Here is a 16,463-nt window from a genome sequence, read left to right on the forward strand (position 1 = left end):
GAATTACGGAATCCAAACATTAAAACGGAATTCAACAATATTTTATTTTTTTGCTATTGAATTTAGTAGGAAATCAACTACACGTATTGAACTTATTAGAAAATTCATTAACTTGCCCAAGTTAATCATAAGACAAGAACAAAATGGCTTGTAAATAAGCATTTCACGGTAAGGTCTACACGTTGTATTCGGCGCATGTGACAAAATAAAAATTGATTTGATATGCATCAGTGATTCATATTTTCGGCACAGGAATGCCCTTGTGTGTGTGTGTGTGTGTGGTGCGCGCGTATGTCTACACTTTGTGTAGCAGTTAGCGATGATGCTTATGATAACCTTCTGGTAGAGATGGAAAGGCTTTCCCAAAAACCTTCAATTAAATGTTAACTACAAAGTAGCCTATGCCTTCCTGGCAGAATGATACCATGATGATTTGCATCAATCCAGTGGCCATTTGTTTTGCAAACTCCGCAATTACAATAGCCAGCAGATTCCGATTCTGCTGTTACATTTGTTTATATGGAGCTGCACTGGGGTCAGAACGCCAACTTGGTTAGATTATGACACCGCGGAGCAGGCGCAAGATATAGGTCAGAAAACATCTCAAATGCAGCGATGGGATATGCCACTGTACTCCAAATTTTACCTTTATCCAAACTGATACATTGAGAAGATTGAAATACTGCTAGTTTTCCCACAAAAATGCCCTTTTCATCCTCATGCTAGCTAGCAGTAGCCACTGCAGCCATTTTGGAATGGAAGTGTCAGCCCATCAGCTCCTTTGTTGTTCAACGAGACGTTTTCAAACCCATATCTTGCGCCGGCTCCGTGGTGTCTTAATCTAACCATGATGGCGCTTCGACCGCAGTGCAGCTCAGTTAAAGGGTAACTACACCAAAAACTCTATTAATTTTATTTTCCCAGACTTCAAAAGTGGCCTCCTGATGTGGTTTAAGCATTGTTGTGGACTTAGAAAAACAAAATAGGATGTTCTATTTAAAGAAAGTGTGATTTTGAGAGCGAAAACTGAATCAGGCAAAGAAAATTTCAAGGATTTTATAGGTCCCTAGTATAGGGCTTTCCTGTAACGCACTGTATGGAAACATAGCTATCACATATCTGGCGTACAACCTGGTAGCTAGGTAAAAGGTAGCCCAATAACAGGGATTTTTTTGCCATTGAAATCCTTGGGCGGGCCAAAAGTGTTTAAAAAAAACATTGTATTATTAAATAAATTATGTTAATGTATTTTGGGGATGGAAAAACACTTTCAGTGTTAACTTAAACCAGATATAAAGTATGTAGAAAATATAATGGACCTACAGTGCATTCAGAAAGTATTCAGATCCCTTCAGAGAGTAATAGCAGGCACAGGTACAGTACTCCATTTATCCAGTCAAGTTCAGGGAGGTCACAAGTCACCTAAGTATCATACTACAGAGAAGGAGTAATAATAATAATAATATCTCAGATCATTGTCTAACATGCAGTGCATTCGGAAAGTATTCAGACCTCTTCCCCTTTCCACACTGTTACGTTACAGCCTTATTCTAAAATGGATTCAAAATAAAATAAAAACTGAAAAACCTTATTTACATAAGTATTCAGACCCTTTGCTATGAGACTCGAAATTGAGCTCAGGTGCATCCTGTTTCCATTGATCATCCCTGAGATGTATCTACAACTTGATTGGAGTCCACCTGTGGTAAATTCAATTGATTGGACATGATTTGGAAAGACACACACCTGTCTATATAAGGTCACACAGTTGACAGTGCATGTCAGAGCAAAAACCTAGCCATGAGGTTGAAGGAATTGTCCATAGAGCTCCGAGACAGGATTATGTCGAGGCACAGTCTGGGGAAGGGTACCAACAAATTTCTGCAGCATTGAAGGTCCCGAAGAACACAGTGGCCTCCATCATTCTTAAATGGAAGAAGTTTGGAACCACTAAGACTCTTCCTAGAGCTGGCCACCCGGCCAAACTGAGTAATCGGGGGAGAAGGGCCTTGGTCAGGGAGGTGACTAAGAACCCAACGGTCACTCTGACAGAGCTCCAGAGTTCCTCTGTGGAGATCAGAGAACCTTACAGAAGGACAACCATCTCTGCAGCACTCCACCAATCAGGCCTTTATGGTAGTGGCCAGACGGAAGCCACTCCTCAGTAAAAGGCACATGACAGCCTGCTTGGAGCTTGCCAAAAGGCACCTAAAGGTCTCTCAGACCATGAGAAACAAGATTCTCTGATGAAACCAAGATTGAACTGTTTGGCCTAAATGCCAAGCATCACGCCTGGAGGAAACGTGGCACCATCCCTACGGTGAAGCATGGTGGTGGCAGCATCATGCTGTGGGGATGTTTTTCAGCGGCAGGGACTGGGAGACTAGTCAGGATTGAGGGAAAAATGAACGGAGCAAAGTACAGAGAGATCCTTGACGAAAACCTGCTCCAGAGCGCTCAGGACCTCAGACTGGGGTGAAGGTTCACCTTCCAAGAGGACAACGACCCTAAGCACAAAGTCAAGACAACGCAGGAGTGGCTTCGGGACAAGTCTCTGAATGTCCTTGAGTGGCCCAGCCAGAGCCCGGACTTGAACCCGATCTAACATCTCTGGAGAGACCTGAAAATAGCTGTGCAGCGACACTCCCCATCCAACCTGACAGAGCTTGAGAGGATCTGCAGAGAAGAATGGGAGAAACTCCCCAAATACAGGTGTGCCAAGCTTGTAGCGTCATACCCAAGAAGACTCGAGGCTGTAATCGCTGCTTCAACAAAGTACTGAGTAAAGGGTCTGAATACTTATGTAAATGTAATATTTCATTTTATTTTTAATACACTTGCAAACATTTAAAAAAATGTGTTTTCCTATGTCATTATGGGGTATTGTGTGTAGACTGATGAGGGGGAAAAAAACGATTTAACCCATTTTAGAATAAGGATGTAACATAACAAAATGTGGAAAAAGTCAAGGGGTCTGAATACTTTACGAATGCACTGTAGTGAGGAGAGAGCCTCTATTTGCACATAATCTCTTGCACATCTATCATTCCAGTGTTAATACTAATTGTAATTATTTTGCACTATGGCCTATTTATTGCCTTACCTCCATAACTTGCTACATTTGAACACACTGTATATATATTTTCTGTTGTATTTTTGACTTTATGTTTTGTTTTACCCCATATGTAACTCTGTGTTGTTGTTTTTAATCGCACTACTTTGCTTTATCTTGGCCAGGTCGCAGTTGTAAATGAGAACTTGTTCTCAACTGGCTTACCTGGTTACCGGGGTCGGCAGGTAGCTTAGTGGTTAAGAGCGTTGTACCAGTAACCGAAAGGTCGCTGGTTCTAATCCCCAAGCCGACTAGGTGAAAAATCTGTCGATGTGCCCTTGAGCACTTAACCCTAATTGCTCCTGTAAGTCGCTCTGGATAAGAGCGTCTGCTAAATGACCAATTTATTTGATTTATTATTTAAATAAAGGTAAAAAATAAATACATTAATAATAATAATAATTTCTGGTCCACAGTCACTTTTTCAGTGCGTTAAATTTAGTCGTAATTTTTTATTGCAGGCCATCTAGTAATTTGGTCAGGTAAAAATGTAATTTTACTCACATTTCACAATCTGATATAATGGTAGGCAACTTGTTAGGCTTTAAATTAGAGATTTGCTATTTTTTTCATGGTTTTAGGTCAATTTCTAAGCTTTACTGAACTAAGAGCTGTTTGGGAGCCAAATGAAGGTTTCCTCACAGAAAAGACTCGGAATGCCCATCACTAGTAGCCAGTTGATGGGATAACAGTCTGATGGGTTGACATAAATACTTTCCCCAAAACCTTCTCAATTTAATGTTAACTGCAAAGTTGGCTTACCTGGCAGGAGTATATGATGAGTAATTATATCATTTGTATCTATTATTTGCAAACTTTGCCATGAAATGAGCAGCAGCAGTACAGTACCATCACTAGACTGGCACATGAAGGCACACTAGATGTGCAATTAATGGGCCAGATGTTTTCTTCCAGACCCCCCTCCAAAAAAAAGTGTCATCAGATGTGATTTAAGCATTGAAATCGACTCAGAAGATCCATTGTTTCTTTATGAACAATTCTAATTTTGAGAGTGAAAACCCCCAAAAATCAAAAACCAGGAAAAATAAAACTGAGAAAACATCATTTGGGAAAATATAAAACCGAACGGGAAAAAAATAGTTGGGCCCCCATTATAGTTGTTTTATTAACAATTATTTTACAAGGTATATTGACAGAAAACATAGTGCACTACTTTCTCTTGTACACTAAGGACCCGAAGAGTTGCAGGGGAAAGGAGAAGAGAACAATATGCCTATATGAAAGATAGAAAATAAATGAGTAGCTCGCGACAGGTTTCATTTTTTAAAAGTAGCTCTCGTGCTAGAAAAGGTTGGAGACCTGAGCTAGTTACTGACCCTTGCAAATTTGGTCAATTCGACCAAGGTCGGTGACAGCCCTACTACAGTCCTAACAATAACGTTTATTTGGCGACACAAACACAGCTGTCTACAGTAGCTAATTGCACTGTAGGGGTGTAATCGTTAGTCCAAACAGGTGCAAAACGTTTCGTTTTGCAACGAAAACCAGTTTCTATTGGACAAATCCAGGTAGGTCCCTCCCCGTTCCGTTCAGTTTGGTTCTGTTTTGCCAACGAGACGGCGCTAGCTAGCGTTAGCTACTAGCTAACGTTAGCAGACTGACATCCACGGCCAAGCCCTGACCCCATCTACATTGCCGACAAGAACATGTTTCAGATTAAATTATAATATCTTACCACAGCAGCGGTAGTCAGGACACATGCAGTTGTGTATGCCCGAGTCACAACAGGAATCTGTAAATATTCCTGCTGAACAGTCTGATAAGCCATTTTGGACCAACTGAATGCTTCCGGCACTTTCTTGACACGTCATCACAGGGTGCGATAAAGGGGAGTTTCTGTGAGTTTGCATTACATGTCATTGGTTTGTTTATTTTGTTTGAGCGAAACAAAAACCTGTCAATCAAATAGTCGATTAAACAATGGCAATCCTTGATTGGTCCTTGTATGTCTCTACAGCGAATAGGATGAAGGGGGAGTGAGATTCTGTCTACAAGGGACCGCCTTTTCTTTAAATAATTTTTCATCCCTCAAGAAGTTCGTTGTTGTTATAGCTCAGTGAAGCATTTAGATAGCTACAGTATTTCAAATATATTCAGTATGTCTGCAAAGTTAACGTACATTGCATTATCTAGTAACCACATCCACCTTTAATCTACATCTTATATTTTTTATATTTTGTGTTTTATTTCTGCTCATATAATTTTATTTATGAAATATTCCACTAAATGAATAAACATAGCAATTAACTTTTGACCAATGACAGCTAACAGTATTTACTCTTCCATCTGCGTTGGGTTCTTACATCTTTCTCAATTTGAGGTCTGGGATGTACACCATGCGATTTTCTTTGCCATAAGGCATTTTCAACACCTTTTCTCTTTCTTTCTCTCTCTGTTTCCTTTCGTTATATTTCCTCGCCACATCCACAAGGTGGGCTTTCACCCTCTCCTTATTTTTCCTCACTTCTACCTTAATCTATGCTGTTTTAGCTCTGAGCAACTCTTTTACTTTGTTCTTCTCCAACATCTCTCTCTCTCTTTCCTCTCCTTTTTCTCCTGCGTTGCCGTGTCTCTCTGGGCACTTCTAGTTTCCATACCTTTACAATGATGGATCATCTAAAAGAGAAAGCCCATGTACAGTGCATTCGGAAAGTATTCAGACCCCTTGACTTTTTCCACATTTTGTTATGTTACAGTCTTATTCTAAAATGGATTCAATACTTTTTTCCCTCATCAACCTACACACAATACCCCATAATGATAAAGCAAAAACAGGTTTTTATAAATTTTTGCAAATGTATAAAAAAAAAAAACGGAAATATCACATTTATATTAGTATTCAGACCCTTTACTCAGTACTTTGTTGAAGCACCTTTTGCAGCGATTACAGCCTCGAGTCTTCTTGGGTATGACGCTACAAGCTTGGTATACCTGTATTTAAAATGTAAATGTAAATGTCTTTGGGGAGTTTCACTCATTCTTCTCTGCAGATCCTCTCAAGCTCTGTCAGGTTGGATGGGGAGCGTCGCTGCACAGCTATTTTCAGGTCTCTCCAGAGATGTTAGATCGGGTTCAAGTCTGGGCTCTGGCTGGGCCACTCAAGGACATTCCTGCATTGTCTTGGCTGTGTGCTTAGGGTCGTTGTCTTGTTGGAAGGTGAACCATCGCCCCAGTCTGAGGTCCTGAGCACTCTGGAGCAGATTTTCGTCAATGATCTCTCTGTACTTTTCTCCGTTCATCTTTCCCTCGATCCTGACTAGTCTCGCTACCGCTGAAAAACATCCCCACAGCATGATGCTGCCACCACCTTGCTTCCCCGTAAGGGATGGTACCAGGTTTCCTCCAGACGTGACTCATGGCATTCAGGCCAAAGAGTCCCATCTTGGTTTCATCAGACCAGAGAATCTTGTTTGTCACGGTCTGAGAGTCTTTTAGGTGCCTTTTGGCAACTCCAAGTGGCCTGTCATGTGCCCTTTACTGAGGAGTGGCTTCCGTCTGGCCACTCTGGAGCTCTGTCAGACTGACCACCGGGTTCTTGGTCACCTCCCTGACCAAGGCCCTTCTCCCCCGATTGCTCAGTTTGGCCGGGCAGCCAGCTCTATGAAGAGTCTTGGTGGTTCCAAACTTTTTCCATTTAAGAATGATGAAGGCCACTGTGTTCTTGGGGACCTTCAATGCTGCAGACATTTTTTTGTACCCTTCCCCCGATCTGTGCCTCAACACAATCCTGTCTCAGAGCTCTACGGACAATTCCTTCGACCTCATTGCTTAGTTTTTGCGCTGACATGCACTGTCAACTGTGGGACTTTATATAGACAGGTGTGTGCCTTTCCAAATCATGTCCAATCAATTGAATTTACCACAGGTGGACTCCAATCAAGTTGTAGAAACATCTCAAGGATGATCAATGGAAACAGGATGCACCTGAGCTCAATTTCGAGTATCATAGTAAAGGGTCTGAACACTTATGTAAATAAGGTATTTCTGTTTAATTTCTTTTTTTACCTGTTTTCACTTTGTCATTATGGGGTATTGTGTGTAGATTGATTAGGAAAATGTTTTATTTAATCAATTTTAGAATAAGGCTGTAACGTAACAAAATGTGGAAAATGGGAAGGGGTCTGAATACTTTCCGAATGCACTGTATGTTAGACAATGATCTGAGATATTACTATTACTCCTTCTCTATAGTATGATACTTAGGTGACTTGTGACCTCCCTGAACTTTGACTGGATAAATGGGAGTACTGTACCTGTGCCTGCTATTGCTCTCTGAAGCTCAGGACATTCTGCAGCTGGTACAGCTTTATTTCTGCCTCCTTAATCCCCTCCTCCATTTCTCTGTTCTCTTTCACCCATTTCTCTCTTTGCATTCTCTGCATTTCAGTATTCTCTCTCTTTAGAGTTATTCATGTAATTTTAGTTGTTCTACAAACGTTCGGCTTTATGTTTAGATTTTTAATACATTGTAAGGCTGCATGATGCGACTAATGATGATTTGAAAAAAGCCGCTTGAAAAGGCATGAGCTCTGCTTAGTTTTTTGCGCCGGCTGTACACACTTTATCAGTCTCTCATTCACAATTTGACAAGCACTTGATAATGCCTCGAATTTCACGGCGGCATCCCCTTTGTGTGGCTGTAACGCACCCTAAAAAAAATCCATGTCTTTTGGGGCCTGTGGTCGTTGTGCCCTTGGCCCGGAGTGCTGCGTTGTGCCCTTCTCCCTGAGTGCTGCGCGCTCCGAAGTACCTCTTACTCACATGGCTCACCATCACCTGATCAGGTCTTTCTCACAGGCTACAAGTGAAGACAGACACATCAGGGACGCAACTGCGCGCGTCCTTATCCAATTCTGAGGTTCATATTGAAGATATTGGAAGAACTGTCCATATCTACTTTTCGTCAACCAACAAGATGAGTAGGCCTAACGAACAGCAAAAGCACTAGCCTCTGTCAATCTACTATCCCCCATAGTACAAACGTTGACCTATTCTATTCTGTGCGAGAAATAATCTTCCAAACATTGTCTGGGACAGTTGTGGGATGCGATAGATCCCAAATTAATACAACCACTAGCATCAAAAAAACTTTTTTATGGAATGTGGCTGACGCAACAGATCAGAACGTTTAGCTTTAAATGTTGATAAACTATTAGGCTATTTCTTCACACTATAAGCGCAGCAATGCGCACATGGCAGTAGGCTATAAGCACGAATGTTCCATTAGCGGGAAAACACCATTATCAAAAGTGACCGCAAATGCGAGTATGTATGTAATGCTTTTATTATAAAGGTGCATTTTTATGGTGAAAATTATCTTCTCCAAACTTGAAACTCACACAGTGATTCTGTATGCCAGTTAGGCTCTACACCCCTTGTAAAGCGGATTAATGTGCTTAATTTTAGGAAGTTATTTGGCCACTTTAGTTGTGATACAAACCTTATCAAAACATATAGGCCTATGGGCTAGCCTACATGAGGTGTCCCACTGATTCAAAAATGTCACACACAAAAAGGCATTGTTTCTTGCCTTATGCTGGGCATCATTCACAAGTGATAATATATAATTCACACGTGATAGGCTAATATTGTCACCCATCAGACTATTCTTGATTTAATCTTGTCTTTACATATACTAAATAATATGTGTGAAATTTGTTTTGATTTAGAATGGACCATTATCATGCACCTGTTTCGAAACAGGGACAGTGGGAAAAAATACATGTCATCTATGCACTTAAATAGCGAATGGAGGACGCTTTTCCCGTGGTTCATTTTCATGCCAGCCAGGTAGTCTATACTCCTGTTGTAAAGATAAGCAATGTGCTTAATATTAGGAAAGTTGAGAAATAAAAATAGTAGGCCTAGCCTATAGAAAGCTGATGGGATCCTCCTCTTTGGAGGCCATCACTGTTTTCTCGCGCAATTGCATAGCCTAAAGAAATGTTGCGCAACATGAGCTCATGGGCTCTCATGAAGTGTTTGATTAGATTTTCCATTACATTTGCATTGATGTCAGAGTGATTAGAGGGACAATAGGGTGCTGAGTACCAGGCAGTTAGCAAGTTTGGTAGGCTACTAATAACCATCAGCAGCATCAGAGCTTGGAGAAGCCTAATTACCGTGACTAAACAGTCGCGTGGAATTTGACTGCCTTCATGACTCGTGACGGTAATATGGTTACTGTAACAGCCCTACTTCGGAGCAGAGCGCCCATCAAAGGAGTCATCTCAGGGGTGGCGACGGATGTTCAGGTTGAATACCTGAAGATAATTCCTGGTGTGGTTGGTGCCCGGCCTCTGACCCACTGGGTGAATGGAGAAAAATAAGAAAGACTGTCAGTCCTGTTGTTTTTTGGTAAAGAACACCTACCTATGCATGTGAAGCTTGGTTGTTAGATACACTGTAAGAGCTTTCGTCCCAAACTACGGCAGTGTAAAAATTGGTACGGATTTGGACGTTTCAAGTGTGTGCAGACGGACAGAGTATACTGAAGAATGGTGTGTAGAAGGACGACGGTGTTGCAATTGTGGTGGGGATCATGATCCCGAGTTCCTGGAGTGCCCTGTAAGGGTGAAGGAGATTGAGGTGGCAAAAGTTAGAGCGGTCAATCGAATCTCCTATGATGATGATTAAAAGAGTTAAGAAAACAAGTGACCCTTTTGAAGAGACGGTAGTGGATACACCACAGCCTGTAGTAAATGTTTGCTGCCAGTCAAAAGATACCCTGTATGTTAAAAAGGTGGATTTTGTGGCATTCATTGCCATAGTTATAAACTGTACAGCTCAAGTGTCAAAGAACTCAAAGAAACTGGACATCAATGTGGCTGAGGCAGAAAAGATTTTGGGACTTCAGTAGGTGGCGGCATGCACACTCAATTGTGCGAAAGCCAATATATCATAGAAGAAGAAGACGACCACCGACAAAAAGAGCTTGTCTGTTCTTTTGATGTTGAGTCTTTGCCCGACAAAGTGATGTTAGGATATATAAGTTATCCTGTATGAGCTTTTGTGCTGAATAGATTACATTGTTACAGGTGTCAAGCTTATGGGCATGTGGCAGCAGTGTGTAGGAGGGAGGTTCCTAGGTGTGAGAAGTGTGCAGAAAGACATGAGACAAAGGAATGTGTAGCATTGGGGAAATTAGTGGTATGTGTTAATTGTAGGGGTGCCCATTGGGCTGGGGATCAGAAATGTGAGAGTGGCAGGTTGAGGTTTCCAGGGTTAGAGTAGTGCAGAAGTTGTCATATGCTGAGGCAGTGAAGAAAGTAAATGAAGATGGGTCAAAGGGGAGTGATCCTGAGAGGAGTGGTGTGAGTAGTAGATATGTACCAGTACAGAGGGACAAACCAACAAGTGATATACACTACCGGTCAAACGTTTTAGAACACCTACTCATTCAAGGGTTTTTCTTTATTTGAACTCTTTTCTACATTGTAGAATAGTAGTGAAGACATCAAAACTATGAAATAACACATAAGAATCATGTAGTAACCAAAAAAGTGTTAAACAAATCAAAATATATTTTATATTTGAGATTCTTCAAATAGCCACCCTTTGCCTTGATGAAAGCTTTGCACACTCTTGGCATTCTCTCAACCAGCTTCATGTGGTAGTCACCTGGAATGCATTTCAATTAACAGGTGTGCCTTATTAAAAGTTAATTTGTGAAATTTATTTCCTTCTTAATGTGTTTGAGCCAATCAGTTGTGTTGTGACAAGGTAGGGGGGGGGGTATACAGAAGAAAGCCCTATTTGGTAAAAGACCAAGTCCATATTATGGCAAGAACAGCTCAAATAAGCAAATAGAAACGACAGTCCATCATTACTTTAAGACATGAAGGTCAGTCAATATGGAACATTTCAAGAACTTTGAAAGTTTCTTCAAGTGCAGTTGCAAAAACCATCAAGCGCTATGAAACTGGCTCTCATGAGGACCGCCACAGGAATGGAAGACCCAGAGTTACCTCTGCTGTAGAGGATAAGTTCATTAGTTACCAGCCTCAGAAATTGCAGACAAAATAAATGCTTCATATAGTTCAAGTAACAGACACATCTCAACATCAACTGTTCAGAGGAGACTGTGTGGATCCGGCCTTCATGGTCTATTTGCTGCAAAGAAACCACTACTAAAGGACATCAATAAGAAGAAGAAGAACTTGCTTGGGTCAAGAAACACAAGCAATGGATATTAGACCGGTGGAAATGTGTCCTTTGGTCTGGAGTCCAAATTAGAGATTTTTGGTTCCAACCGCCGTTGCTTTGTGAGACGCGGTGTGGGTGAACGGATGATCTCTGCATGTGTATTTCCCACCATAAAGCATGGAGGAGGAGGTGTTATGCTGTGGGGGTGCTTTGCTGGTGACACTGTGATTTATTTAGAATTCAAGGCATACTTAACCAGCATGGCTACCACAGCATTCTGCAGCGATACGCCATACCATCTGGTTTGGGCTTAGTGGGACTATCATTTGTTTTTCAACAAGACAATGACCCAACACACCTCCAGGCTGTGTAAGGGCTATTTTACCAAGAAGGAGAGTGATGGAGTGCTGCTTCAGATGACCTGGCCTCCACAATCACCCGACCTCAACCCAATTGAGATGGTTTGGGATGAGTCGGACGGCAGAGTGAAGGAAAAGCAGCCAACAAGTGCTCAGCATATGTGGGAACTCCTTCAAGACTGTTGGAAAAGCATTCCAGGTGAAGCTGGTTGATAGAATGCCAAGTGTGTGCAAAGCTGTCATCAAGGCAAAGGGTGGCTATTTGAAGATTATCAAATATAAAAACCCTTGAATGAGTAGGTGTGTCCAAACTTTTGACTGGTACGGTATATATATATATATACACTGCTCAAAAAAATAAAGGGAACACTAAAATAACACATCCTAGATCTGAATGAATGAAATAGTCTTATTAAATACTTTTTTCTTTACATAGTTTAATGTGCTGACAACAAAATCACACAAAAATTATCAATGGAAATCAAATTTATCAACCCATGGAGGTCTGGATTTGGAGTCAAACTCAACATTAAAGTGGAAAACCACACTACAGGCTGATCCAACTTTGATGTAATGTCCTTAAAACAAGTCAAAATGAGGCTCAGTAGTGTGTGTGGCCTCCACGTGCCTGTATGACCTCCCTATAACGCCTGGGCATGCTCCTGATGAGGTGGCGGATGGTCTCCTGAGGGATCTCCTCCCAGACCTGGACTAAAGCATCCGCCAACTCCTGGACAGTCTGTGGTGCAACGTGGCGTTGGTGGATGGAGCGAGACATGATGTCCCGGATGTGCTCAATTGGATTCAGGTCTGGGGAACGAGTGGGCCAGTCCATAGCATCAATGCCTTCCTCTTGCAGGAACTGCTGACACACTCCAGCCACATGAGGTCTAGCATTGTCTTGCATTAGGAGGAACCCAGGGCCAACCGCACCATCTCGGTACCTAATGGCAGTCAGGCTACCTCTGGCGAGCACATGGAGGGCTGTGCGGCCCCCCAAAGAAATGCCACCCCACACCATGACTGACCCACCGCCAAACCGGTCATGCTGGAGGATGTTGCAGGCAGCAGAACGTTCTCCACGGCGTCTCCAGACTCTGTCACGTCTGTCACATGTGCTCAGTGTGACCCTGCTTTCATCTGTGAAGAGCACAGGGCGCCAGTGGCGAATTTGCCAATCTTGGTGTTCTCTGGCAAATGCCAAACGTCCTGCACGGTGTTGGGCTGTAAGCACAACCCCCACCTGTGGACGTCGGGCCCTCATACCACCCTCATGGAGTCTGTTTCTGACCGTTTGAGCAGACACATGCACATTTGTGGCCTGCTGGAGGTCATTTTGCAGGGCTCTGGCAGTGCTCTGCCTGCTCCTCCTTGCACAAAGGCGGAGGTAGCGGTCCTGCTGCTGGGTTGTTGCCCTCCTACGGCCTCCTCCACGTCTCCTGATGTACTGGCCTGTCTCCTGGTAGCGCCTCCATGCTCTGGACACTACGCTGACAGACACAGCAAACCTTCTTGCCACAGCTCGCATTGATGTGCCATCCTGGATGAGCTGCACTACCTGAGCCACTTGTGTGGGTTGTAGACTCCGTCTCATGCTACCACTAGAGTGAAAGCACCGCCAGCATTCAAAAGTGACCAAAACATCAGCCAGGAAGCATAGGAACTGAGAAGTGGTCTGTGGTCACCACCTGCAGAACCACTCCTTTATTGGGGGTGTCTTGCTAATTGCCTATAATTTCCACCTGTTTTCTATTCCATTTGCACAACAGCATGTGAAATGTATTGTCAATCAGTGTTGCTTCCTAAGTGGACAGTTTGATTTCACAGAAGTGTGATTGACTTGGAGTTACATTGTGTTGTTTAAGTGTTCCCTTTATTTTTTGGAGCAGTATATATATATATATATACACACACACAGTGAGGGAAAAAAGTATTTGATCCCCTGCTGATTTTGTACGTTTGCCCACTGACAAAGAAATGATCAGTCTATAATTTTAATGGTAGGTTTATTTGAACAGTGAGAGACAGAATAACAACAAAAAATCCAGAAAAACACATGTCAAAAATGTTATGAATTGATTTGCATTTTAATGAGGGAAATAAGTATTTGACCCCCTCTCAATCAGAAAGATTTCTGGCTCCCAGGTGTCTTTTATACAGGTAACGAGCTGAGATTAGGAGCACACTCTTAAAGGGAGTGCTCCTAATCTCAGTTTGTTACCTGTATAAAAGACACCTGTCCACAGAAGCAATCAATCAATCAGATTCCAAACTCTCCACCATGGCCAAGACCAAAGAGCTCTCCAAGGACGTCAGGGACAAGATTGTAGACCTACACAAGGCTGGAATGGGCTACAAGACCATCGCCAAGCAGCTTGGTGAGAAGGTGACAACAGTTGGTGCGATTATTCGCAAATGGAAGAAACACAAAATAACTGTCAATCTTCCTCAGCCTGGGGCTCCATGCAAGATCTCACTTCGTGGAGTTGCAATGATCATGAGAACGGTGAGGAATCAGCCCATAACTACACGGGAGGATCTTGTCAATGATCTCAAGGCAGCTGGGACCATAGTCACCAAGAAAACAATTGGTAACACACTACGCCATTAAGGACTGAAATCCTGCAGCGCCCGCAAGGTCCCCCTGCTCAAGAAAGCACATATACAGGGCCGTCTGAAGTTTGCCAATGAACATCTGAATGATTCAGAGGAGAACTGGGTGAAAGTGTTGTGGTCAGATGAGACCAAAATGGAGCTCTTTGGCATCAACTCAACTCGCCGTGTTTGGAGGAGGAGGAATGCTGCCTATGACCCCAAGAACACCATCCCCACCGTCAAACATGGAGGTGGAAACATTATGCTTTGGGGGTGTTTTTCTGTTAAGGGGACAGGACAACTTCACCGCATCAAAGGGACGATGGACGGGGCCATGTACTGTCAAATCTTGGGTGAGAACCTCCTTCCCTTAGCCAGGGCATTGAAAATGGGTCATGGATGGGTATTCCAGCATGACAATGACCCAAAATACACAGCCAAGGCAACAAAGGAGTGGCTCAAGAAGAAGCACATTAAGGTCCTGGAGTGGCCTAGCCAGTCTCCAGACCTTAATCCCATAGAAAATCTGTGGAGGGAGCTGAAGGTTCAAGTTGCCAAACGTCAGCCTCGAAACCTTAATGACTTGGAGAAGATCTGCAAAGAGGAGTGGGACAAAATCCCTCCTGAGATGTGTGCAAACCTGGTGGCCAACTACAAGAAACGTCTGACCTCTGTGATTGCCAACAAGTGTTTTGCCACCAAGTACTAAGTCATGTTTTGCAGAGGGGTCAAATACTTATTTCCCTCATTAAAATGCAAATCAATTTATAACATTTTTGACATGTGTTTTTCTGGATTTTTGTTGTTGTTATTCTGTCTCTCACTGTTCAAATAAACCTACCATTAAAATTATAGACTGATCATGTCTTTGTCAGTGGGCAAACATACAAAATCAGCAGGGGATCAAGTACTTTTTTCCCTCACTGTATATATATATATATATTTTTTATATATAATTTTTTCTCAACCAAAGTATTGACCTTATTTAAGATCCCGGAAACAAAACAATGTTGAACGTTGTTTTGTGGGGGACTTCCGTTGTGGCGTTCTTGCCGTTTTGCAAACGTCAGCTAGCAAGCTCAAAATGTCGTGGGATCATACCAAGAAAAACCTTTCAAAGTCGAATGGCAAGTCTGTGCCACATCCGCGGATTATTCAAGAGTGGGAGGACGATATGAAAAAATTGCCACATATCACCTACTAAGTCATCTTCAATTATTTTGTCTCTCGTGTGGATGGGTCAGAGATGAGGAGCTACACAAAAGCACAGAGACATATCAATACCTCCACAGCGGCAAAGTTGGGCGGTTGCTTATTCACCGTCTTGAGGATGACAACCTGGTATTCTTCAAAGCAGTCAGAGCAAAACACATCATTACATTTTACATTTTAGTCATTTAGCAGACGCTCTTATCCAGAGCGACTTACAGTTGCAGCTACAATACTATCGAAGGTAGCTCGCTGGCTTTTTGTTTATCATAACTTGCCCTTTCTATGACTGATACGTTTGATGTTATCTAGTTACTTAGCTAGCTAATTGTGATGATACCATACCGCTGACCAGAACTGATAACCTTACAGTAACTATTACAACATAACATCCACACACAGTTCTTGGTTTCAATGGCTCATTGTATAAGTATTTCAGTCTAATCTCAAATGGCAATGAGGTAGGTACAGAATCAAGGTGAATTTTACAATCAAATAGGAAATTACCAACATAACCTAAACCTACTAGTTAAAAGGGAACTGTGTAAACTAGTCAACTGTGAACACCATGTAAACTAGTGTTATGTACTGTAATTGACTATTCTAACAGTAGTTTTTTGTTGAAGGTGCAGAATGCTGTGTATGGAGGATTGACAGGGGTGTCCTGTACAGATGAGCAATGCCAGTGGAACTTGGGGACGCAGCGGAATTTAGCTCCAAAAAGGTTGAGCGAGATCTGTTGAGTTCTCTGACAGCACCCCGGCCGCTTCTCCATCTCTACCTCCAACCCCTGCGTACCACTCCCACAACGCACTTAAGAGTTTGGAAGGGGCCAATGTTCCAGTGGGAGCCTTCTGCACAAGTGCATCAAAGCTAAACCAAACAGTCATCAGGTTCCAGCAGCAGCCACACAGCTACAGTAGCCTCATGGTGAACACGGCATCAACATGCAGTGTCAGAAATGCTTGTCATTTTATGACGTTTATGTTAAGCTGGAGGAGTGTAAATGTCCCAGCTTGGAG

At 42.5% G+C, this 16,463-nt stretch overlaps 1 protein-coding gene across 2 annotated transcripts in view; it reads right to left on the minus strand.

Moving 5' to 3' along the window:
- The window catches only part of LOC121579368 (derlin-2), a 36,656-nt gene that overhangs the window by 14,604 nt on the left and 5,589 nt on the right, over positions 1-16,463 (minus strand). Inside the window, exon 1 of one of the 2 annotated variants that reach the window (XM_041893910.2) lies at positions 4,809-4,966. The exons of the other annotated variant lie outside the window; for it this stretch is intronic. Within the exon in view, the coding sequence (XP_041749844.1) occupies positions 4,809-4,901 (93 nt within the window). The 5' untranslated portion in view covers positions 4,902-4,966. Of the gene's footprint in view, positions 1-4,808; positions 4,967-16,463 lie in introns of those variants that run through there. 2 annotated transcript variants of the gene reach the window in all.

Source organism: Coregonus clupeaformis, chromosome 13, assembly GCF_020615455.1.
Source record: "Coregonus clupeaformis isolate EN_2021a chromosome 13, ASM2061545v1, whole genome shotgun sequence".
Classification (NCBI taxonomy): Eukaryota; Metazoa; Chordata; class Actinopteri; order Salmoniformes; family Salmonidae; genus Coregonus; species Coregonus clupeaformis.